This window comes from Heloderma suspectum, chromosome 2, assembly GCF_057233095.1.
Source record: "Heloderma suspectum isolate Gila_16-S chromosome 2, 16-S_ref, whole genome shotgun sequence".
NCBI lineage: Eukaryota > Metazoa > Chordata > Lepidosauria > Squamata > Helodermatidae > Heloderma > Heloderma suspectum.
The window spans coordinates 174,079,490-174,104,900 of record NC_139459.1 but is presented as its reverse complement, the minus strand read 5'-3'; the positions used below and the strand labels follow the sequence as shown (position 1 = coordinate 174,104,900).

At 51.5% G+C, this 25,411-nt stretch overlaps 1 protein-coding gene across 6 annotated transcripts in view; it reads left to right on the top strand.

Annotated features, from left to right (window-relative positions):
• GRIPAP1 (GRIP1 associated protein 1) overlaps positions 1 to 24,472 on the top strand; it is a 66,019-nt gene extending 41,547 nt beyond the window's left edge. For 5 of the 6 annotated variants that reach the window (XM_084836196.1, XM_084836194.1, XM_084836191.1 and 2 more), the window contains 5 exons: positions 3,937 to 4,064; positions 6,589 to 6,717; positions 8,267 to 8,360; positions 19,009 to 19,163; positions 23,407 to 24,472. In XM_084836196.1, coding sequence (XP_084692322.1) covers positions 3,937 to 4,064; positions 6,589 to 6,717; positions 8,267 to 8,360; positions 19,009 to 19,163; positions 23,407 to 23,499 — 599 coding nt within the window. In that variant the 3' untranslated portion in view covers positions 23,500 to 24,472. Of the gene's footprint in view, positions 1 to 3,936; positions 4,065 to 6,588; positions 6,718 to 8,266; positions 8,361 to 19,008; positions 19,164 to 19,800; positions 19,966 to 23,406 lie in introns of those variants that run through there. The other variant, XM_084836192.1, reaches the window with a different exon arrangement.
• Positions 24,473 to 25,411: the final 939 nt, after the last annotated feature.

The following is a 25,411-nucleotide window of genomic DNA, read 5'->3' as shown; positions in this document are numbered from 1 at the left end:
CTTCCTACGCGCCCAGCGCTCTCCGCTCCACGCAGAGCTCTCCACGCCACCATGCTGGGCAGGCAACATGATTGCTAGAAATGCCATTTCTGGGAAAGGGGGGGGGTGAATTTTTGCAGCAAAGCTGGTGTGGAGCTGGTTGGTAATCTGGATTATGGGGGGCACAGTTGAGACCCATGTAAAAGCAGGACATACATAGAAGTTTTGATTAGTTTAAAAAAAAATAGAAGAAATGCCTTCTTGTCCCCCTCCCTTTTCTTTTTTTTTAAATTGAGGCATGATGGATGATGGCGGCTCTCTGCTTGCTGTCAAGATCAGATTCTGCTGCCTCTCCCTTTCCTATGCCCCTGTTTTTATAATTAGCCACAATTTGGGAGACTTTATATAGAAAGATGCTGCACTCTAATGTGTCCCAAGAAGCAGAGCACAGGGTAGAGCTCTGGAGATAAAGGGGATGGGGTTATGTAGAAAGACATAGCCTTGATTTTCCATGGCTGGGCTCACCAGGGGCAAGGGCCACATTTCGCTCACAATCAAATATACTGCATAAGTGAATAGTTGCGATTTTACTCCCAATTGGGACGTGACTGTAGCACAGTGATAGAGCCCCTGCTTTGCACGCAGAAACTCCGAGGTTCAGTCCCTGGCATCTTTGTCCCTGGGTTGTATAGTGCGACATCTGAACCCAGGATTGTGGGTTGTTGTGGGAGAGATAACCCAGAGTTAGAACCCGTGGTTTGTTCTTGGGTTCTAACTCCAGGTTGTCTCCCCCCCAGGCAACCTATAGTTCCTGGTTCGGGCGTTACACTAAACAACCCAGGGACAGAACATCCCTGGGTTGTTTAGCTCCGTCCACCTGCAGTGATCAAGTGGCGAGACGCAGCACACTTGCTCCTGTTCCTTCATGACTACCCAGGGTTTAGACGAACCCTGGGTAGCCATGACATGCGAACCGGGTCACTGTGTGCATTGCAAAAACAAAGCCATAATGGCAGATGAGGCTCTTGTGATGCTAATTGTACTAGATAAGTTGGGAAAACAACAAAGGGTCTCGTGGCACCTTAAACAATGAACACATTTATTATGGTGTCTGCTAAGTAGGGATGGGGGAATTGGGACAGGGAGCAGAAGGAAAGAAGAACTCTCCTTGCCCCCGGAACTCTCCTGGGCAAGCTGCTTGGGGTCCCTCTCATCTTGGGTGCCACCTCCCCTCTTAGAAGCATGTTTGCAGTCAGTGTTGCTCAAGTTGCTCTTTTAAAAAACAAAGGCAAGCAAGCTTCGTTGCTTAAGGGGTCTGGTGAAGGCACCCGATGGTCTGTACTGGAAGTTACAGTCTGCAGTCTGCGTTACTAAAAGTGTTCCTTGTCATTGGGCTTCGTATGTGTGCGTGATTTTCTAAATCAGATTCATATTCTGACCTTCCTCCCAAGGAGTTCAGAGTAGTGTACGTGCCCCCACCCACCCACTGCTTTTATCCTCACAATAATGCTGTGAGGTAGCTAAAGCTGAGAATAGCGGCTCCATTCCGGTGTCATGATGTATACCATGACAGGAATGAATTTAGTTCCCCCCGCCTCCCGGGCTCACAGCTTCCTCCTTCCCCTCTCCTCCACCAATGCACCTCGGAGGAGATCAGAAGCTTCCGCTTCTATTTTAGATTAACCGCAGTTGAGCATGCTGTCTGAACCCGAAACTGTGGTTAATCCTGACTTTGTTGAACCAAGTCAGCTTGGTTTGCGGTTAGATTGTTTCAAGAAAGCCATAGTTAAGAAGGATTTCCTAAGGGTATAAAGGGTTGTATCCAAAGTTAGCCCTACTTGGAGTAGACCCATTAAAATGAATGTGATGTCAGTTAGACTAGCATTGCATACAACCCAAATAATTGTAATAAATTAATGAATAATAGCATTCACCAGTTTGTTGGGTTCTGACAGCACGCTTGGCTGTGGTTAATCTAAAAGAGAAGCAGAAGCACCACATCTCTTCTTTGTGCTCGTGCCAGTGGAGGGGTGGCAGTATGTGTGCCTGGGAGGGAGAGGTGCAGCTCATCCCCATCATGATGTCCAATTGCAGCCACTATTTTTCAGCCTCACCTTCCTCTCTTGGGCTTCGCAATGGATTTCAGTACTTGGAACACTTCCGTGCCTTGGAAAACATTGGCTTACAACCATAAAATCCAGTAAAAAATGGATACAGCGATAAAACAGCCAACATTCATAAAAGCAACAAACCTAAAAACAACAAACACTGGCATAAAACATCCGGCCTAGACAGTACTAAAAGCCTACAGGACAGTTGCAACTGTAACCCAGAACAGTCCAGTTGCAACTGTAACCCAGAACAGTCCAGTAAATCGTAATCAGAGGAAGGCCATTTAGCTGCCTCGAGCACCATTTCCTTGGTAGAAAGGCGGGGTATAAATTCAGTCCAATAAATATTGCATTAGAAGCATTCATAAGCAAGAGAGGATGCGATGCGGACGCTTCAAGCTGAGAATTCAACACAAGGAAATGACTTGAGCCCATGAGCAAGGAATCCCCCATGGGCCCTTGCAAACATGCTGCTTCTGATACCTTAGCTAAGGCTGGGGAGTGGGCTTTGGGCTGTGCTACTTCCCCAAGCCCCTCTGACTACTAGCTTTTACTATGGTTAAGAATTCTGTTAACACTGCCCTTAACCACAGTTAGTGTTACCCTGGGTTGATTTTAAGCAACCCTGGTTAAGAGCAAATCCTGACTAGCCTTAACCATGATTAAGGCCAGTAGAGGGAGTGTGGAGAATTTCTGCATGAGAGGCCAGGAGAATGCAGGATCCAGCAGCCTGTTCCCCATCCCTTATCTGTGGCTAATGGTTTGGGAGTGTTTACCTCTGCTTGGGACCGTGCATATTCTTGTAAACAAGATCTTCACTGTCCAGTTCCTCTAGGCCACCTGGGATTCCTGCATTTGCAGAGAGGGAGGAAAGGAAAAGAGTTAGTTGACGAGGGAAGTAATAAGTATAGGGATCAATTTAGGGCAGGACTTGGCTTCAAAGCACTCGGAAGGGAACTTGCATGCCTGTGCTCAGGTAACTCCTGCAGTCTCTCCCAGCCTCTGCCACCATCTTTTCCAGAATATTCCTTATACATAGAACATACAGAAAAGTAGAATCAGCTAGAGGTTGGATCCACAAGGATCTATTCTAACCACCACTTAGTTCTTTGCATCCAGTTATGTTCAGAGCTGGGCAGGGCAAAAATAGTAGAAGAGCTATAATGGGTGTTTATTTGAACTGGAGCTTTTTGGTGCCAGCTCCCTTTGGGAAGCAGCAGCCCATCTGTTGTCTACTGTATCATTTGTTATTGCCTGCGTTTCGGGTCATTTTCTTAGTGTATGCAATCTGGCTGTTGAAGCTACTGTCTCTGAGCATGTAGAGCAGGTGTGCAGAACCTCAAGACTGGGGCCAAATCCAGCCCTCCTGGGATCCCAGTCCGACCTTCCAGGGATCCGGAGATGGCTATGCCCCCTTCCCCTGGTCCCGCCCCCTTTCCCTCAACCACCCATCATTGGGTGGTTTCCCAGCTTTTGTGCAGCTTTCGCCCACACTGAAAGGTTGAAATGCCCCTCCTCAGGCTTAGTTACTGGCAGTAGCAGCTTTAAGCTAAAATAGGCTGGTATTTCTACCCCTGCCTATGTTGCCTTTGGCCCTGCCCACCACTGGGATGTGGCCCCTGAGAGATTCTCCGAAATGGAATTGGGCCCTGGGGCTGAAAGAGCTTCCGCACCCCTGATGCAGAGAGTGCTTCTCCTTAGCCAGTGAGTTGCCCCAGCTAGCCACTGCACAACTGCGGGTTGCAAAGCAAGTTGTCCAGGGGGAGTGCTTGAGCCTTCCTAGCAGCCTTGGACCCCCCAAAACCGCACCTTTCCTGGTATTCTCACATTGCTCTCTGCCCTCCAGGAATTGAGGATCTTGTCCTGGCGGATATCAGCTCACCCAGCCGGGCGCAGACGGGTGACAGTAGCAGCATCTCGTCCTTCAGCTATCGTGAAATCATGAGAGAGGGATCTGGAGCTGGCAGTAACAAGGTGAGGGTGCCTAGGGGCAGAAACACTTGACTGTAGGAGCTGAAGGTGCTGGAGCTCTTGGACGGGGCCTGGTCTGGCTTGAGCAGTTGGCTGTAGCTTCACTTCCTCAGGGGCCTTCCCATAAAGCGGGGGGAATTGCCCTTGGAGCATCTTTAAGCAGAATCCAGAATAGCACCCTTGAAGCTGCGTCCCAATATTGGAGAGCAAGAAGAAACAGCCCAGCAGCCCTTCACTTGAAATAGGGTCATGGTGATAGACTTGAGGATGCTGCCAAAAGCACCACCCCTGTGTCTTTCTCCCTGCTAAGGACCTATGAAACTCGCTGCGTGAAGCAGCATCGTCACACTGGGTTTGCCTGCTCTCTGCTTTAAGAGCCAGTGTGATGCAGTGGTGAGAGTGTTGGACTAGGACTGGGGAGACCTGGGTTCAAATCCCCACTTGGCCTTGAAGCTCACTGGGTGACTTTGGGCCAGTCACTGACTCTTAGCTTAATCAGCTTATCCTTGAGGAAAGGCAGGATAGAAATGTAACAAATAAAACATTTTTTGCCGCTGGTGGAACAGGGAAACCCACAGCGTAAGGATGTCGGTGTCAAACAGGGAAATTTACCAGACATTATAGCGAAGAGAGGGAGAACTCAAGGCAGTGGTGCTATTTTCCAGGGCAGCCACACATCATCCATAGTCTAGATCTTGCCCGTAGTCCCATAAAATAAGAGCAGAGAGGACATCTACAACTTTACAGAGCTCCTCAATTCCCAAAGAAGCAAAGCAGAGTCTAGGCCTTGGATAAACACCTCACAATGTGTGACTGAAGCAATCTGTCATGATTGATTTTAAAGATGTGCATTAAAGTTCTTACAGAATTAAAGTCCAGTAGAGTTGTGGAATGAAGAAAGTCTATGTTTGGCCTTGGGAGTGGAAACATCACATCTATATCACAATAACTTTTCTTTGGCTGTTGCTGTGCCTCAGGATCCACCTAGAATTGGGTCACATGAGAGCGACCCACACGCAGTCAGCTCATTCTGCTTTATGTGTAACCCACCGCATGACAATTGCACCAAATTATCTTCCAGTGGGAAAATGTGGATATTAGATTCCACCTTCAGTTAATCCTATAATGATTTAACTCGTGCCGTAGTAATGATAGTCCTTAGAAGAGCTTGTGCAGCAAGCGTTGACAGTTCAGAGCACTTTGTGCACACTGTTCTGTTTATGGTATTTATAAGCTGTGCGCTCTGCCAGAAATTGCTACTCGACTAAAAGCTGTCAGTAAATATGTAAAAACAATTCAAAATCCTCTACTAAAATGTTTTATTTTAGTACTACAATGGTGCAATCCTATGCTTGTTTAGACAGAAAAAAGTCCAGCATGGCTGGCTGGGGGATGCTGGGAGTTGTAGGCCTTTTTTCTGCCCAAACATGCATAGGATTGTTCCGTAAGGGTACAATCCTATGCATGTTTAGACAGAGAAAAGGCCTACAACTCCCAGCATTCCCTCGCCAGCAAGGATAGGATTGTGCCCTAAGAAACCCAATAAAGCCAGTATAAAAACCCAGCACAAAACTCCCAGTCCTTTATTTCTGTAATGCTTCCCACAGGCCTGTAAGGTATATCCCTAGACAGGACTGAAGCCAAGCAATGGGCTTGCCAAAGGCTTCCCAGTCCATAGTTTGCATCTCATGCATGAGTCTCTACATGAAATTGTCTTTCTCATGTATCAAGATCTGGATTGTTGTAGAAAACATAAATGGAATGGATCACCTTTAAGCACGCTAGAAGGGAAAGCTGCCTGCAAATAGAATTGGGGGCTGGGGATAGGGCGGCACACACACATTTCACAGGCTTGACCCAAGATCACTTAGTGAGCACCTTGCCCCATATGGGTCTGCCCCCTGTTGAAACTATCAGTAAGTTCTCCTGCTGCAGGTGTTCTCGGTTTGGGAAATTCGAACATCAACTGCAAGAGGCTGCCCAGCTATTGTGGATCGACCTACCTCAAGAGCTGGGCTGTCTGTTCCTCTCTCCCAAGCCTTAGATGTCTGTGTAACAGGCATCCATTTTCAGATGCTGTAGGTGGGTGGAGAGACGGTGGATGGCCAGTTACGTGAGCTGGATTTACTGTTTCAGTTTTATGTCACTGTCATTACTGCTTTCAAAATTATTTTTATACACTATAAACCATTGTTTTAAAGTTACGGACTAGGCCACCTTCAGCACTTTGCAAAGGCATCACTCAGTGGCAGAGCTCCTGCTTGGCATGCAGGAGGTCCCAGGTATCTCCAGGTCGGGCAGGAACTTCTCCTGCCTGAAACCCTGGAAAGCCGCTGCCCATCAGTGTCGAGAATGCTGGGCCATGACTCAGTATAAGGCGCCTTCCTATGTAGGGGATCAGTGGTTTAGGTGATGTGGAGGGAGGGGGGAACTGGGGGACTCTCCAAACATTGTGGCATGGAGGCGATTGTGGATGCATGAAAAGGGCCCCCAATGGCCATCTCCCCATTGCCTTCTCCATTTGCAGTCGACCACCGGCAGCCCTCAGGCCCAGTCACAGCCCCCCCGGCCAGCTGACCTCTCGGACGAGGAGATCTCCGAGCTGTTCCAGCGCTTGGCAGATGTTCAGCAGGAGAAGTGGCTTTTGGAAGAGAAGGTATTGAAATCCAAGGACCTGGTTTGGGAACAGCCAGCTAGGGGCTTTGGGATGCACCGTACTGCCAGGTCTTTGCTCATCCTCCTGAAGTACCAGCAGCTCAGTGGGACACCTGTGTCCGGTGGCCCTGGCAGATGTTCCTCCACTCCCATGCAAGGAGTTCATTGACTGGGAGGCAGGGCCGGCCCTACCATTAGGCAGAATGAAGCAACCCACCTCAGGCAGCAGATGGTAAGCCCCACCCCACCGCATCATTCCTCCTGAGCTCCCTCGCCTTTCCCCCCACTTGGAAGACAGAGCTGTGTATCCCTCCAAAACACCCCCCAAAACTAGCCTGCTGCCCTCAGATGAGACGGAGGATGTTGTCCCATCACCACAGTTGAAGTAAGATTGAGCTGCCAGTCCAGTCAGCTTCTGTACATGGAATGGAGGGGGCGCCATGTTGTCCTCTGTCTTGGGCAGCAAAATGTTTTGGGCCAGCCCTGCTGGGAGTGTTGCGTGTGCTTGACTTACTGACTGTGGACAGGCCCAAGAAAGCTGGGGAGCCCAGTCCCAGGAGGAACCTCATTGACAAATTCATGGAGGAACAAGCTATCAATAGTCCTGATGGCTATATGCCATCTCCAGTACCAGAGGCGGGGAGCCTATGTATACCAGTTGCTGGGGAATATGGGGGAGAGGGTGCTGTTGCACTCACGTCTTACTTGTGGGTTTCCTGTGGGCACCTGGTTGGCCCCTATGTGACCAGAATGCTGGACTAGATGGACCTTTTTCTCATCCAGCATGGCTCCTCTTACATTCATCATCATTTTATTTATATGCCGCTTTTCCACAAGAAGTGCCCAAAGTGGCAAACAAAACAACAGCACAAAAACAAGAAAGCATACCGATATACTGTATCATTTTAATAGTACATCACTACAATAATAAGCAACCCAAGACATTCATTCCACTGATACTAGTATTATAATATTTCAAATTTACAAAATAGCCAAAATCAACCTTTACAATATCAAGTATTATTTATCAGTTACTGTATGTGTAAACCAGAGCCAAATAAACTAAACCTTTCCTATGCATTGAGGCGTTAATAAACACTACAAACGGCAAACAGCTGCCCCAGGAATACAAAATCCAGAATGTAGCAACCAGATTTCTTCCAGCCTGCAGCAGCTGATCTCTCCCATGCTCCACTCCCCCATGCTGCTGCAGTTCTCAAGGGTCCCAGCAGAGACAAGGGTGGTGGTGTTGCATCTCTTCCCCTGCACTCTGCGTGTTTCTGCTGCTTCTCTCAGTGTAGGAGCCACTTCTGAACTTTTGATGATGTGTCCAGAGACCAGGCTCATGAGATGAGCCCAGGGAGCAGAATCAGAGATGGTTTACCATGGACGGGGGTACGAGTCAGACCGAGAGCAATGCCCTCTGAGGCTGGCTGGATCTGAAGGTGGCTGACCTGTCCCGTTGAAGAGACCTGGACAGAGCTGGGCCGCAATGGGCTCAGGGGAAGCGGGACTGGCAGGGAGTCATGACGCAGTCTTCTCTCCACTAGGTGAAGCACCTTGAGGTCAGCAGCGCCTCCATGGCTGAGGACCTGTGCCGGAAGAGCACCATCATCGAGACCTACGTGATGGACAGCCGCATTGGTGAGGCGTCTGGTGTTCAGGGGGGAACCAGCTTGGGCGAGCCAGGCTTTGGGGAGGCTCAGAGCAAAGCTGGGCACGGCTGGGCCATTTAATTTCAGTCCTCCTGAGGCCACTGTGGGTACCCAACGCTCCTCTCTCTGATTCGGTAGCGGGTTTTGGAACGGTGTCCTCGGGACCCCTGAGACCACTGCAAATGGTAGCTTGTTCGTGGCTGAGGCGAGCTCTGAAGTGGGGGGTTCCCACCTCACGTAGCTCTCTGGTGTAGTTCCTGGCGGATGGGGCCTGGTCACTCCAGGGGTGCTCCCAAGGAAAAAGAGACGATAATTGGGCAGGCTGCAGAGGCGGGCGGAAAGTAGCGCTCCAAATGTTCTGGACTTCAACTCGCAGCATTCCTGACCATCGATTGTGCTGGCAGGGACTTCTGGGAGTTGAAGTCCCAAACGTCTGGAGATCTCGACTTCTGCCCCCTCCTGGGTTGAGATGTAAGGGGGTGTCAAGGGCAGTGCCCACTCCTCAGCCCACATCACCGGATGCTGCTGTCAGTGCTCAGCAAGCAAGGGCATGGAATCGGCAGGCAGGCATAGTCCCACTTTGTCTCTTGGCCACACTGGGGCATAACCAGCAGATCCGAGCTTTACCAGATGGAGATCTGTGAATTAGATTTTCTCGCCTTGATTGTTGAGAATGTGAGGTTCCTTGGAAACGTTTATATAGGGATATAAATCTGTGCCAACAATATGCCATTCAGAATAAAAGTGTGTGTGTGTAGAACCCCCTGTCTCCACCCCCCTCCGCCGCTGCCCCTGCCTGACCAGCCCGGAAGCTGGCATGTCTCAACTTAATTTTAAAGGAGAGCTGTTCTCAGGACTGTTAGAAAAAAACTGCAAGTACGCAGGTAATACTGGCTAAAGCTGGGGAAACAAAACAGGACTCCTCACCCTGTACGCTTGCCAGCCCCTCTCTTCCAGTATGGCACCATCCCCTTCTACATAAGGGGGAAGAGGGGAAGGTAACAATCTGACTGTTTCAGCTCTAACACCCTTGTCTGCAAGTATGAAGTGCCCTTTAAATGTTACCCTAGCCAAGCCTTCCCCCCTCAACTGGGTGCCCTCGAGATGTTTTGCACTGCAACTTCCAGCATTCCTGATTGGGGCTGATGGGAGTTGAGGTCCAAAGCATCTGGAGGGCGCCAGGCTGGGGAACGCTCCACTTGCACCATGGGAGATGCTTTTCTGTATGTACGTCCCACAGCACTTCTGTAACATTGAAAGCCCTCCACCGTGTGGGTGAGGGCAGACACGTGATAGGACTTCTCTGCAGAATCGGCACTCAAGTCCTAATTCCATGGGAATGATCTGCTGCCTTCAACCATTCCACCACTTGTCAAAGAAATTCTTGTCTCTGCATAAACTGAGGGGAAGCGGGAGGAGTCTGTGGACAACATCAGAAAGAAATTAAATTATTCAAATTGCATCTTACAGCTGACTTGCAGAATTGAGGCTTGGGGACGGGGGTTGTGCATAAATCTCACCAGCCCACCCCTCTTTCCTTTCCTGACTCCTAGTTGATCTTGAGTGACTTTGGGCAGCCTGCATGAACAGCCGACCCCTGCGTGAGCAGTTTCACACCCATTCGGGAGAGGGTTGGAGTTGTGATCTTGAACCACAGAGCAGGTTTTAGACACGCGACGCGGGGGCAGACGCAGCGGTTGAGCTGTTCAGTCGTTCAGCAATCTGTGTGCGGGGCGTGGCGCATGGCTGTTGCGCCTTCCCCATGTGCCTCCCAGGAGCTGGGCGCCCCGCCTCACCTCGGCGCTATTTCCGTGACAGCCTGGCCCACCCAAGGGCCCTTTTTGTGTCATCTGTGAAGCCGGAGGGGGATGGGCAGGACCCTCCCTCTCCTGCAGCAGGCAAAGCGACAGCCTCCATGGGGACCTGGTGTCAAAAGCGGTTAGTGCCATCTCCCATCACAGGGCTCAGACAAAGGCAGGGGAAAGGGGCTGTTCCCACTCAGCCTCACTGCAGTACAAAGGGACGCACATCCCCATGTTCAGCCCAGCTGTCCCAGGCCCATCTCCTGAGCTTTGCTGCTTCCTCCCTTACGCTGTCCTTCCAGCTAGCTGGGACTTCTCTTATGGGCCTGGCTCTAGCACGGTATTCAAGAGCATTCGAGACCCTTGGAGTAATCGGTGGTTCCGATGCAGGGAGACTCGGACATTCCCCCAGGGTGTTGCTTTTTTTTTTTTTTTTAACACCCTTTGCTTCACCAGGAGGAACACAGGCTTGCACTGAATTGTGAGACCCTTTTAAAACTCCCCCCTTCCCCAAGTTTTAAAACAGCCTTTTTTTGATGGCAAGGGCAGCAGCTGCTATGTAAACAAGAGAAAACAGGCCCTGCTATATCTGGGTGAGATATTTCTCTGGATTAAGAGTCCCTGGTTTTATTTCTGTTTAAGTTTCTAGCCCTTAAGGTGCAGAGGCAAGCTCTGAAAGAGCAAGGGCTTCAGCTAAAGGCTTTGAAGCTAGAGACCACCTGAGAAGTGACTTCCAGTAGCCATGGACTTCACTTGACAGCTCAGTCCAAAACTATCTGCCCCCTGTCCCAGGAGATGATCCAAAGGCGCAGGACAAAACTAAGCAGGTCTGGGGCTAGTCAGTAGCCTAGATTGGAGACTGCTTGGCAATCCTCTTGTATGCAACCTTGAGTTCTATGGTGGAAGAAAGAAAAGCAGGATAGAAATGAAATAAAGAAGTAAAAATTTAAAAATAGATCTGCCTGTTCTCTGCTGCCCACTCATGTCTCACAATCTTTTATTGTATAATCTTGCAGCTGGTATGAGAGGACTTAGCATGGGCATGCAAGTGAGTTCAGTATTAAGGTTCAAGGGGAATCTTATTCCACCACACATGATGATTGTGCAGGGAAATAACATCCAAACAGTTCCGCTCCCTTGAATCATCTGCTAGTGCTGGATGGAGCTGATGTCTTTAACAGGTTAACTGCTGGGGTTTATTAGCTCAAAGAATGATTGTGATAGAATTCATGCTTACGGTTGCATTCTGGATCACAGAGCGTTGGTAAATGGGGCATGCGGCCCTTGGATTTGGTGCCATTTGCCTTCTGCTGGTGGTGGCAGTGGATATCTGGACCACCTGGGCTGGGTGCCCTTCATGGGAATGGCTAAAATATAAGAGATGGTCTAGGAGAGGCACTGGTTATGCAGAGCATCCTGGCCAATGTAGGGCTTGCATTGTCTTTGGAAACCTGATGGAGGTGTTGAGCCCCATGTGTGAAAACACCCTTGAGCTGTAAGGAGGCTGACGTGGGGAAGAGCCTGCCCCCCACCCCCAAGCAGGAGGCTTTGAGAGAGCTTTCAGATCCTCTCCAGGTTTGATCCACTGGTCTTTTCATTCCTCCCTTGCACTCACTGCATGCACGCACACACGCACATGCACGGAGCATTCTCTTCTGCAGCACAGCATACAGCTTGAACCGTTCCATGGTTTATCAAAGACTTTGGAGCCCAAGATGTGGTCATTGTGGATCTTCAGCTGCCCCCCTCTTAGTCCTAACCAGGATTCTGCATACTCCACACTTTGGGGAGGGGATGAAAATTCTGCCCCAAGAGAAACACAATTATACCATCTGCAAAGAAGAAAAATGTTCTGCTACTCAGATGGGAGAGAAACAAGGAGTAACAGAGGACAATGAAGCCCCATCTCTTGACCAACGGAACTCCTGCTCAGCCCTCTTTCCTCCTGCTCCTATCCTTCGCTTATGTCTTTTAAAAATTTCACCTAGCAATACCTACTCACTGACATTGGAGTGTTAAGAGAAACCTGTTTCTCTTTTTTAAAAAAAAGAAAGCTGAGAATCTCAGCGTGCCAAATTCTGTATCCAGTACCAAATTCCATGCTTGTGTAGTGCGACTGCAGAATCGTGGCCTATGCAGAGCCCCTACTCTTAATCTTGGGGAAAGGGACTGTCCCAGACATGGATCCAACAACAGGCTGCAGCTGCTGTGGTTTTATTCCTGCTACCAGTGAAACAGGAAGTCCACAGGTTTGGGGGAGTAGGGAGGGAACTGTTTGGGATTAGCAGCCCTAGTGCTTCCAGGTTTGGGGGCGGGGGGAGCCTAAACTCTTCCCACTCTCTGACGATGGCTTCTCGGCACACAGTGGTTTTCTGTTTAACAAGCGTGAAAGATGGAGAAGGAGAGTGGGGTGCTCAGTAGAAGGGGTTCCTACGCTCCCCTTTTTGGGCCGTGGATGCCGCACTATAGATGGAAGGGGGACCTTGATGCTTTGCTGCACTGTTTGGGGTGAATGCCGGGGGAGGGAGAGAGCTCTGTTCCACGCAGGGCTCCCCCCGCCCCGAATGTACAGGCAGCCGTCAATGTTTTGCTCTTGGTGTGAGAAAGTGTCAGGCTCAGCAGATCCTTCAGCAAGTCAATCAGAGCGAGGGGCCAGGACGCCAGGCCACGAGGAAAACTCGCTCCCCTGTCCGATCGCTTTCCCAGTGTTCCTGCCAGGCAGCTTCTACAGTCTGTGTGCCGCCTCCCCCCCCCCACACACACACACAGTGTGTGAAGTGGCGTTTTCTCCTGTGGGCTGCTTTATCTCCCCTGGCTTCCAGCCCCCTTCTGCTTCTTTCTGTCCCCTCCTGTAATAGTCTCCTGCTGCCCATGGATCACCTCTGCTCTCGTCCCATTTGGGATCCTGCTGTCGTGGTCCTTTGGCCGACCGGAACTGCAGAGAAAGCAAAAGATCCCAGTCTTTGGATGCAATTGCCTGTGTGTGTTGCAGGGACCCTGGGGGGGCAGCGTGGAAAGGGCCTCCTGGGCTTAGGGTTAAGCATGGGCTGGGGGGCGGGCCCCCTCTGGCGTGTCTGTGGAGAAGTTTTCCGTACTTCCGTGCAGAATTGTGCCACAGGCGGGGAACAGGAGCCAGTTATAAATAGCATTTGCAGGGTCGCCTTCGCCTCAGCTTGGCAACACACAGCCCAGCCAGTGAATATTTCATGAACGCTAAAAATACAAACCTCCCCCTCCTCCTCCTGCATCTTGTGCCGCTTCCTTCTGCCTTTGACTGTCATTCTCGGTCTGATTTGTCCTCCAAATCTTTGCAGATTTCCAGGCGTCACTTGCTGGCCCTCTGCTCTAACCACTTGACCCCTCCAAGCTCTCATAGCGAGCGTGGAGGGTTCCCTCTTTTTAATTAACTCCTCCTTCACTTCTAATTCCGCTGCAATTTAAACTGGGTGGATTTAGCCTAGGGCAAATTACGGTAGGTTTCCATAATTGAGCAAGGCTCACTCGGTTCCCTCTGGCCCAGCTCTGGAAAGGAAGCTGGGTGTTAGTGGACCGGAGAAGGGGAGGCCAAAAGCACGTAGCCTGAGGTGCAATGCATTTCTAAGATTTATGAGAGGGGGGCAGATGTTAGGTTCCGGGACCCAGTGGAAAACTGTATGGTCATCCTAGGGGCCTAGTGCCAATACATTTGTCAGCTGAGAGGACGGCGGTGAGGGACAAAGGGGTGGTGACACTAAGGATGCCACAACCATCCATGTGTCATGTGTCCGCCCCCCCCGCCCCCAATTCCCACTGCAAAAACAGTGTCTTTGCTGTTGAGCATAAGTCTTCCCAACAAACATCAGGTGTTAAAACATTCTCACGAGATCCAGTAAAAACAGAAAGAAAAAAATGTGTCTTGCACCTGCGATGTGCAGTGATGTATCAGAACAGAATGATTCTGCTTATCTGATCTCTGTGCTTTTGAATGGGGTTGCGCACGTTGGTGAAAAAATGCACGTGCGATGTGCTATGCTGATTCCTATTTCCATCGAGGACGCCGCACGTCTGCTCTTTCGGATGAGTGTCCAAACAGGCGGTGCCAAGCGGATGGAAAGGCAGCAATGCCGGTGGAAACGAAGGGACGAGTTTTGCGCGCGCAAGCTTGATGCTGGCCTCTTGAGCACCTCTTGTTGGGCCTGTGCGACTGCAGCAGTCTAGTGAGTGATTTTGAAAGCTGTGGCTATCAGGGCTGTTTTGAGGTGGTGTGCAGCTTCCTGGGGAGGGCTTTAAAGGCATTCATATGTGCTTCTGTGCTGCAAGGCTGACCTCTTTCTCAGCAGAAGTTAAGCACAGCAGCAAGTACATGATGGGAGACATCATAGAACCAAAGAGTTGGGTGCCTCGTAGCCCATCTCATCAGTGCAGGATGCTTCAGAGCTAGAGCATCTTCAAACAGATGGCTGTCCAGCTTCTGGTTGAAGACCTCCAGCAAGGGAGAGCCCACCACCCCTCTAGGTAATTGGCTCCATTGTGAAACTTCTTAGTATCAAGACATTTCTGCTAATGTTCAGCTGAAATCTACCCTCCTGTAACTTAAACTCGTAAGAACTCGTCCTTTCCTCGGGGACAGCAGAAAACAAGTCTTTGCCCTCTTCTGCTGAAGTCCCAGAGTCTGGGAGTGAAGCTTTGGCAGGCAAGGGACCCGGTGCTGATGCACCAGTTAGGGCTCCCTAAAGGCCAGTTAGCTAGCTGGCTGTACAGACTTGTTTATTTGAAGTATTTTTATGCTGCTCCTCAGCCAGAAAGGCTCCCAGAGCAGCTTACATATAATCAATGGGACAAGAAGGTCCCTGCCCACAGGCTTACAATCTAAAAAGACACGACACACAGGGAAAAAGGAATGGGGAGGGAAGAGGGGGAAAATCTATTTCAGCAGTGCTGTTGGAATGGCCCTGCTCTCTATCTCATCTCCCTCAGCTCAGCCTGCTGGAATGGCTGCTTCATAGCTCAAGTTGGCTGAACATCTGTTAGCATCTTTTTAACCACACTCCCAGTCAAGGTGTCAGAAGGGTGGATCTTCTCCCTACCTTCCATTTAATGTTAATCAGCTCTGTGTGTGTGTGTGTGTGTGTGTGTGTCACAGTTGTGAATTCAGCATTCTGATAAATCTGTTTTTCCTTTTCTGAAGGGAAAAGGGCACATTTCTAGCTCTCACGGTTGCCAGGATAATTTCAGGTGTATGTGGGCAATACATGGTAAAGTCCACAAGCCCAGGGGTGGGGGGCATGGAGAGAATGGCATTGCTTTAGGTGGCAGGGCTCCAATGCCCTGTGTAGCTTCTTGCCTATCCCCGTGGCAAGCAGAAGCTGCGCAAAAACAAAAGAAGCATGCAACCTTGCATGATTTCTGCAGGCTGCAGAATTCACATAACTCTTGCAGGTTGTGGAATTCGGCTTCCGCAGTGTGGAATTTTATTTTAGAAATGGTGTACACTCGGCCCCGTTACATGTTGGAATGGGCATTGTAACGCATGCTGACAGTTAAATGGAAGTAGCTGTTGGAGAGAGGGCTGCTCATTACTCAGGGTGCTATTGCTGGCTGTTATTCCCATCCACGTGAAGGGCGCATGGTGTGGATGTGGTGGGCAATGCGCTGTATGTGCTTGAAGTTGGGTTTTCTGGCGAGGAGAAATGAGGCTGGGAGCCAGGATCCCTGCCTTCTTCCCGGTCTGAGAGAGAGAGAGAGAGAGACATGTGCAGCGACACACACTGGCACAGCCGAGGGACAGAAGGATTTCTGTCTTGAGAGACAGCTGGGTTGATGAGGACTGAACTTCCAAAGAAGGGAGAGCAGGCAGAATCGATCCAGGTGTCAGGGTTGCTCTAGCCCAGCATCCGTCTGCAGAATCAAAGGAGCAAACTGCAGCAGGCAGGCGCAGGAGGGGAGGGGTCAGACGTGCGGGCCCTTCTCTCGCTCGCTCGCCCGTTCTCACTCTCCCCCCGCCCCCGCTGCCCAGCCTGTGGAAAGAAAGAGCCCAAGATCCTGACGCTCCGTTGTCACAGCCAGACGCGTCTGCATTTCCCCATACTGGGGCCGAAATTAAAACACGAGGAAGGGAGAGGCAGGTGGGACTCAGGAAGAAGAGTTGCCAACTTCAGGGTTTTTTAAAGAAGCGTCTCCGTGAGCAGGGCCAGAGGGGTCAAACCAGGGGTGGAGTCTGGTGGGTCAAGAGGGTTGGCTGGAGCCAGAGCCAGAGCCAGTCCGGAAGCCGGGCAGCTCATGAATGGAGACTGGCGGTAAATGCCCGATTCTGGCTTCGTAAAACCCAGCATTGACTATCCAACAGATCGTGGTTTTACTCGGCAGGCTGATTGGAAGCCCTGGGGCAGCCTTCCCCAACCGGGCGCCCTCCAGATGTGTGGGACTGCAACGCCAATCATCCCCAGCCAGCTGGGGATGATTGGCGTTGCAGTCCCACACATCTGGAGGGCGCCCGGTTGGGGAAGGCTGCCCTAGAGGCTCGAGCTGTCCTAGGTGTTGCATCTGAAGGGGAGCCTTTTCCTGGTTGTGGAGACTCAGTGACGAGGAGGGACAGCGCTCTGCACAAGCTCAGAAGGTGCTCTTGATTCCTCCAGAGCTCAGCCCGTGTTTTGAAAACGAGCAATGCAGCTGTGTGCTTTATTGGGCCTTGTACCTGGCTCATGGTCCCTGTGTATTTGCTGCTTCCTCCTCGTGCTGGTCCCCTGCCTGCCCCACCGGTCCAAACAGCAGGCTGTGCCATGATGGGGTTGTGCAGCGCCCCCTGCAGCAGGAGTCGTGCCGTGGGCTTGCCTCCCCACTCCCAAAGGCTGTGAAATGGGAGGCGGCGGGGGGAGAGGCCTCTTGGCTGTTCCTTCTGGCGTACAAGTTAAAATCTCATTTAATTCCTAGTTTCCTGGTTTTTCTTTTTGAAGCCAGTTTCTTGGTGTGGGATGGCGGATGGGCTGCTGCTGTTATCTGTTTCCTGCTGTTTTGCTAATTTCATGGCTGAGCAGCTTTGAGCCTTCCTACAGGGAAAGGCCCCAAATTTATGTCAGCCCCCTGATGAGATGAGATCCATCCTAAGCTCTGGGAAGGAGAGTAGTGAGTAATAGTGAAAGGGCAAGGGAGGTTGGGGGGCAGGGGTGTAAAGGCCAGTTCTGCACAGGCGGGGGGGCTGATGGTTGGATATCACAACTGCTGTTCTTTTATGTATTAGACTAAAGTTTAATACCCACAAGGGCAGAGGGGGGGGAGTGCGTTCCGTAATAATTTTTGCCCCTGCCAACAGCCTTAGTGATTTTTCCAAGGGGAATCCAAACAAGTTTGCAATGCACCTCCTTCCCCAGCACTCACACTAAACCACTGGGGGTTAATTAACCCCTGGGTCTTAGCAGCATGTGTGGGCGACCATTTTGAATATTCAAGCCACAACTCTGGTTTGTCATGTCATGCAAACCCGGGTTGTTGGCGTGCTTAACAAACCACCCAGAGCCCATAGGCTGTTTTAAGGTTGTGGGTGGTTTGTTAACCAGGTTCAGATGACATGCGAAGCCATGGCCAGGACCTGAATAACAACTTAGCCCCCGTGGGCACTGCAGCTTGTTGTGGCGTAAATAAGCCACAACGAGCTGTGGTGATCATGCAGACTCGGTCACTGAGTATCATAAGTACCTGCCCTCACTTTGAATTGGTTCCTTAACATCATCACAGAAGCAGGTCTGATTGGCTGTGTGACCCTGTGATGGCCTCCTGTTTGTTACGTGATCCCTGATTGGCTGGGATCATTCGAGGAAGGAGGATGTAGCAGCAGTACAACAATAAAACCAATCAGTTCAGTCCAGCAGCTTGGGAAAGAAGGCCATCCAACAGCTACCCTTGTTGTTGTTGTTGTTCAGTCGTTCAGTCGTGTCCGACTCTTCGTGACCCCATGGACCATAGCACGCCAGGCCTTCCCGCCCTCTGCTCTCTCCCGGGGTGTGCTCAAGTCCATATTCATTGCATTGGTGATGCTATCTAGCCATCTCATCCTCTGCCAGCCCTTCTCCTTTTGCCTTCAATCTTTCCCAGCATCAGGGTCTTTTCCAGGGAGTTTCCTCTTCGCATTAGGTGGCCAGAATATTTGAGCTTCAGCTTCAGCATCTGTCCTTCCATTGAGCAGTCAGGGTTGATTTCCTTTAGGATAGACTGACTTGACCTCCTTGCAGTCCAGGGGACTCATAAGAGTCTTCTCCAGCACCACAGTTCGAAAGCATCAATTCTTCGGCGCTCAGCCTTCCTTATAGTCCAGCTCTCACAGCCATACGTTGCTACTGGGAACAGCTACCCTATCTACCTTCAAAGGTCTGTTGGAATAAGCCCAGCTGTGTATGTGCATCCTCAGTGTCACCAGGGAAGGAGCCCTGCAGGATAGCTGGAGGGAGCTGGATCCCAGTGCAAAGGTGCCAAAGCTGGGGAGACCCTGCTCAGTGTGTGGCCAGCAATCTAACTTCTGCTGAGAAAGGGACTACGAGCGGGACCTTGTCTGAAGATCTTAATGTGCCAGCTAGTTCATACAGGAGGAGGCACTCATGGAGGCCTCTTTCCACATAGAAAACTAGTTGTCAGGGAGAAGGATTCTAGCCTAGTCCTGACATGCTAGTTTTCTCTGTGCAGGGAATGATTTCATATGAAGGATCATCCGATCACGTGAACCCCCTCCTGTCTCTCCAGTGGTGCAGCCCAGACACAGGTTTGGCACCCGAGTCAGAAGTAACCTTGAGAGACACCCATCAAATGCTTTTCTGTCCCTCCCTCCCTCTCTCTCTGACTCTCCTTCCCACCCCTTCCGGCTGGCAGATGTGTCGGGGGCCCACGGGCAGGTCGATCGGAGCAGCCTGAGCAGCGTCTTGCGGGACCTGGTGAAGCCGGGCGACGAGAACCTGCGCGAGATGAACAAGAAGCTTCAGAATATGCTGGAGGAGCAGCTCACCAAAAACATGCACTTACAGAAGGTTTGTGGGCAGAGCCCGAAGAGTCAGACTGTGGCGAAAGGGGGCGAGATGTGGGGCTGCAGGGGGCGGGAGAGGCGTTGTGGGGAGGGTCGTCCTGAAGGATCCTGGAGATGGGAGAACCATAGGGTTAAGAACATAGCGGGACACGCAGCCCTGAACATCCAGTACTGAATTGAAAGTCACTGTCTACATCAGGGGCGCAGAGCCTCTTTCAGCCCAAGGGCCAAATTCCATTTTGGAGAAGCTCTTGGGGGCCACATTCTAGCAGTGGGCGGGGCCAAAGGCAAAAAGCAGGGAGGCAAAAATACAAACACTACCAGCATATTTTAGTTTAAAGCTTTTGCTGCTGGTAACTAAGCCTTAGGGGAGGCACGTCAACCTTTTAGAAGGTGTGGGGGGAATTGCACAAAAGCCGGGAAATCACGAAATGTTTGGTGGTCGGGAGGAAGGGGCCATGGCCACGGGGTAATCCTGGAGGGCCAGATTGGGACCCCAGGCCTGAGGTTCTGCACCCTTGGTTTACATAGCATAGGGCCATGGAGTGAGGGCCACAGATTTACCCCACATCTCTATGGAGCAAGCCCACTTTACCTACCATTGGTCGGCACCTGAATATCCATGTTCTGTTGGAAGCCAGGAGTTACCATCCAAATGTAGTGGCGTCTGCCGCTGGAGAAAGCAGGCTGGCTCATGGCTTAGAGAGGGGCCCATCTGAGCAGGGCAGGTGGAAGTTACAGAGGTGGAGGGGCCTGTTTCCCCACCAACACCATGTTCCGAAGCTGCATAGTACCAGAGCTCGGGTCCTAGGGAGAAGGTAAGTTGCGCTGATCGCCATCCAGATGTTCACCCTCTGGGCTGTTTGCCAGAGCTGGTAGATGTAAAGCCGGGGGGGGGATGTTTTTGACATGCATGTGACAGCACACACGTGTGTCTTAAGGTATGACATGACAGAGGGCTGCACTTTGATGCTGGGCGCATGCATATACTGTGGGTGTGTGACTGCACGGCGCCACCAGGGGGAGACCTAGCCCTTGATGCAGAGGCTGCAGCAGGGGACCGTGTTGCCTAGGGCGTTGGGCGAGACAGCAAGTGGGTGGGTTGGTGATGCAGTGGGGCCGGCTGGCCTAGTGGTAAGGCTGAGGCTTGCATGACTCCCTGCCATCTTGTCCCGCACACCTCTCAGATAGGCTGTGGCAACCCAAGAACAAGGTGCGGAATGCCAAAATCCATGGGAGGTGACAGGCTGTTAAATCACTCTGCACGTGATCGAGGACATTTTGCCCATATTTGTCGTATTATTATTACTATTATTATTAAAAGAAACTCTGTGCATACTCAGAGATGCACAGCCAGAGGTGCCTCGCAAACAGCAGTTGAGTGTGGATTCTGGGACATTGCCTTGCTTCCCCTTCATAGGCACGTGCAGTGGCAAAGGACTGGTCATAGAGAGCTTAGGGTAGCTGTAGCAGCTGTTCCCCAGATCATGGACTGCAGTTCCCATCATCCCTTGCCTTTGGCCATGCAAGCTGGGGGTGATAGTAGTTGTACTCCAACACCATCTGGGAAAGGCTGCAGAGTGCAGCGGAGCAGGGTGGGGAGGGTCCTGAGGGCGTTGCCACCGCGGCGGAAAGGGGAGGCACTCCTGGAGAAGCCCCACGGTGCCCTGCGGCTGCAGAGCACAGGCCTGAGGAGAGAGCTTTTCCCCCGGGGCCTGCTGCTATGGCCGGTGGGCGAGGCCAGGCAGCCTCTCCTCCGGGGTCAAGGGAGGCTCCTGGGATCAGCGCCGCTTTTGCGTCTGCTCTTGGCTTGGGTGAGGTGTGAGCAGAGCTCCGGAAGCTGCCAGCCCCCTTGCCCTCACTTCCGTGCCTGGTCCCGGCCTGCGGGTCAAGGTGACTGCTGGGAGCTGGTGGGGGACAGGCAGCGCGAGAGCCTCACGCTCTCTGGCACCGAACGGCAGCTGAGGGAGTAGCAGGTTTCCCTCCACATCAATGCCGCGGTGACCTTCAGCCAGGAGCTGCCGTCTCACGCCAAAGGACGGCTAGTGCTCAAGCCTTCTCCCGTGTCACAAATGGGTGGCCACCCAAAGCATGAGAGGAAACCGTGGTGGCCTGGGCTGGGGTGCAGCTGCCTCTGGGCCTGCGCAGCCAAACAGAACAGCTCAAGGCAGAAATCCTGGCACCCTTGAAGCGTGTCCAGAAGCATCTCTGTTTTGTGGGGAGGGTGTAACAGTGACATTGCAGCAGGATGGGGGGGGCTACTTCCTGGCTGCGGTCCCTCCCAGGCCCTGCCAACTCCCCTCAGATGGGGGACTGCCCCTGCCCCCCTCACCCACACACACTTGTATGGATAGCCTGCTGCTATAGCACAGCCTTCTCAAGCTGGTGCCCTCCAGATGTTTTGGACTTCAGCTCCCATCAGCCCTGGGCAGCATGGTCAGGAATGCTGGGAGTTGTCACCTAAAACATCTGGAGGATACTGGTGTGGGGAAGGCTGTGCTACAGCATCGTTGAGGATAAGTAGCTGGGGGCCCTGGGAGGACTGCTCAGGATCCCATGAGATTTGCTCTGAGCTTTCCAAACGTGGGATGGAAATAAATGTGCACAAAGGGGGAAAGAAAACCCTTCAGGTACGATCATCACAGATGTATGCAGGTGCTCACAATCGTCAATGAGTTTCCCTATCCGTTTCTCAATGGAACCTCCATGACCAGAGGCAGTGTATCCTGGTCATATGCCAGTTCCTGGGGACAGACAGCAGGGGAAGGCCAACCTCCTTCATGCCCTGCCTTTGGTGAGCTCCCCGAAGGCCTCTGGGCCGGCTCCTGCAAGAAACAGACTGCTAGGCTGGACAGGCGGTTCTTCCGCTCGCCTGCTTTTTAATCACTAGAGAACGTGCAGAGGCGAGAGGGGAAGAGAAACCCGCCCCAGCGAAAGCCTTTGCAGTATATTGGCTGGTGTTTTTTTCAGTATTAGCTTGATGTAGAATCTGATCCTTCCAACGTCCTAATGGAACAAGGGGACGAAAGAGTGATGTCAGCGGAAAGAGGAGGCTATTTATAGCTGCATCTGAATGGGGAGGGATTCAGAGGACGGACTTCAAGGTTGGGGCGGCAAAGGAGCGGTCAGTGTGGGGCAGAGAAGGGATGCTGTCCTGGAGATGGGGGGGTGCGTGTTGGGGCGCAAGGCCAAAAGGAAGCCTGTGGCTGCGCAGCATAGAGAGGTGCTGAGGATGGGGGGGGGGATGGGTGCTGTGGGGCTGAGGGGCAGATTAAGTCGTGTGGGTGGTCTGAGCGGTGGCCTCTAGGGGGCACTGTGCAGTTGGGAACGGCAGCTGCGTGTTAGGTGATGACAGGGTTGCAGGCATGGCGGTGGCCGGTGACTGGAAGAGATGCTGTTGAGAGGGTGGATGTGGGCCAGGCTGCCACGGGAGCCAAGCCCTCCAGGGCCTGCTATACTCGAGGGAGTGTGTGATCTGAGGAGCTGGAAGTAAAAGGGCCTCCGTGCAGGTGTGTGAAACAGGAGAGAGTCACTTGCATTCAAGACAAGCTCTTTTGCTGTCGAAATCTGCACCTGGTTCATTCTCTCTCTCTCTCTCTCTCTCTCTCTCTCTGTCTTATTGATTGTGATTGGTTCTTTATCTCCATTTTTTTGTTGCTTTCCAGACTTTTCCTTTGAACTCAAGCCCAATGATGATCAATGAGGAATTTTTAACCGGACAATGAACTGATGTATGCAGATGGGCCCTGCCGAAGGGCGGGGAGACATCCCCTCTTTGGGGAGGGAGTCAGTCCTCACTCTTAGCTGCATCAATTATATTTCCAGTATGGGGCAAGAGAGTAAATGATCCTCCTGTCCCAAACTCGAACTTCTGCTTGAATCTGCGGCTCCCTCCCCTCATGGCCTGTGCCTCCACTGGGAGGGTTGCCAACTTTTGTTTTGAAAAAACACTACTCCTGCCCCTGGTGTGGTACTCCCACTCCTTCGTGGGAGCCAGAAGTACGCGTGGGCAAGCCAGAGCGCCCTGGGAGCAGGAGCTGGAGGAATCTGGCAGATCAGCGTGTAGCCAGGATGGAGATTTTGCCAGTCAGTTGGCAACCCTGCCCATTATCCTGAGTGGGAGCAGAGCATAAAACTGTGCTATGTTGGTCGTCTTCTTTCTTGGGTAACGTGCGTCTTCTTCTCTCCCTGGCCCTCCCTTTTTGTCTCCTCCCCTCCCCCGTATGCCCCCCTTCCCCTCTGTCCAGGATTTGGAGGTCCTCTCCCAGGAGATTGTCCGTCTCAGCAAGGAGTGTGTCCCATCCCTTGATGCTGAGCCTGCCCTGGATGACGTCGTCTGAGCTCGGTTCCGCCCTGTGACACTCATCCCCTTTGCCCTTGACTGCACTGCTGGCATGGGGGCGGGGGGAGTGTGGAAGATACTGCCACTTTCTGCCCACCCCACCCCCCAGTTGGATCACTTCTCTCCATCTTGTTTTGTTTTAGCAAGGTGCTTAACTCTCTTCAGCTAGCTGCCTTTCCCCTTTCAAATGGTTTCTCCTTAAACTGCCTTCCTTCATTGGCTCCCCCACTTAGGCCAGAACAGGTTTATTTCTCCCCAGTCATGTGCATGCTGGTTATGCTCTGTTTCTCCTTGGGGCAGTGACTGCTGGCCCTTTAAGAAGCACCAGTTGAGGAGGCCTTTTTGCAACAGCACTCCTTGTGGGCTGGAAGGCAAACTGCGGCTTGGTTCTTCAGCAGGTTGCTTTAAGAATATAAGACCAACATTGAATACAGTCTGGAATAACAGAGGAGCTGCTCAGAAGCAGAGTGGGAGGCATTCCTGCCGTGGTTAAGAGCAGTGTCATGCTCCACCCTTAGGATTACATGGTCCTGGGGACAGGGTTTTCTTCCTCCCAAGACTCTTCCCCCGCATTCCACTCTGCAAGCTACACCTGTGATCTTACAGCTTCTTCTCTCTGATTTATTCATACACCACCCCTCTTGGTCCCCTGTTCTTCCACAACCTTCATTATGCATGCTCGGTCAGTCCTGAATCTACCTGTCCCAGATGTATCCAGCTGTTGCTGCTGTTAATACAGAGTAAAATATTATAGATAAATAAATAAAAGTATATATATGTATATGTATATTTGCGCTGATTCCCTCTCTGGTCTGGGCAGGACTGAACTCAAGCGGTGCAAACCCTCATCATTACAAGGTTCCGGCTGCACTTTCCATTGGTGGGGGGTGGCGTTTGTGTTTATTTAATGTATCAATGACTTGTACAAGGCTGTACTTGTTGAGCAACTGATAATGCAAACAATGATTTTTGACTGGCTTCCTGCTCTGTGTTGTCCTTGTTTTGATGAAGGGATGTGGGGTGAAATGGGGCTAAACATCCCTCTTTTTTAAAGTCTGAGCTGTCTCCAGGTCTCCAAAATCACAGTGGGGAAGGTGGCATAGGTGGTGCTGCTGTGCTTGTTTGTATGGGCTGGAGAGGTATCTGCCCCATGGCTAGATTCACACTCGACACACGCTTCCTTCCAGTTGTGTTTTGGCCAGAGACTGCTCCTCGTCCGCACCTACCCCCTGCTTATCATCACTGTTGGCCCTACGGGTAACTGCTTATTACGGACTGTGAATCCACCCTTGCTCATGGGGAGTTAAGGCACCTCAAAAAACGAAAGTGACCTTGGTTGTTCACCTCTTCTTTCTGAGTTTCTTTGACACCCAGCACCCAGAGCTGGTTCTAGCATTTTGGGGGTGCTCTTGGCCCCTTCTGATCTAGAAGAGAATTTCCTCACCATGCAAAGTGAGGTTCTCACCATGGAGAATTTCTCACTCCATGCAAAGTGAGAACGCTGATCTGGTTGGGTCAGTGGGCTCTCGCCCGTTGTTGTGGCCACAGCAAATGCCTGATCTTTCCACCCTTTGGGCCACCCCAAATGTTTTTCCAGTGCTTTTGTTCAGGAAGGAATTATTAGATCAGGAGTTGTCAGACTTTGTTGCAGCGTGATCAGCCTACATCAGCAAAGCCAGAATAATGTTTTGCCCAGAGTCTTCTTCTGGAGTTCCTTTGAACTCGAATCTGGAGGAGAAAACCTCAGCCTTTCACGTTTGCAGAATGAGCGCTCTTGTCATGCACCTGTGGGAACCTGCGCCATAAAAATACAGGCTGCCATTAGACCAGCCTTCCCCAAGCATGGCTTTTGTGTGCTGGCTGGGGATGATGTGAGCTGTAGTCCACCACGTCCAGAAGGCACCAGGTTG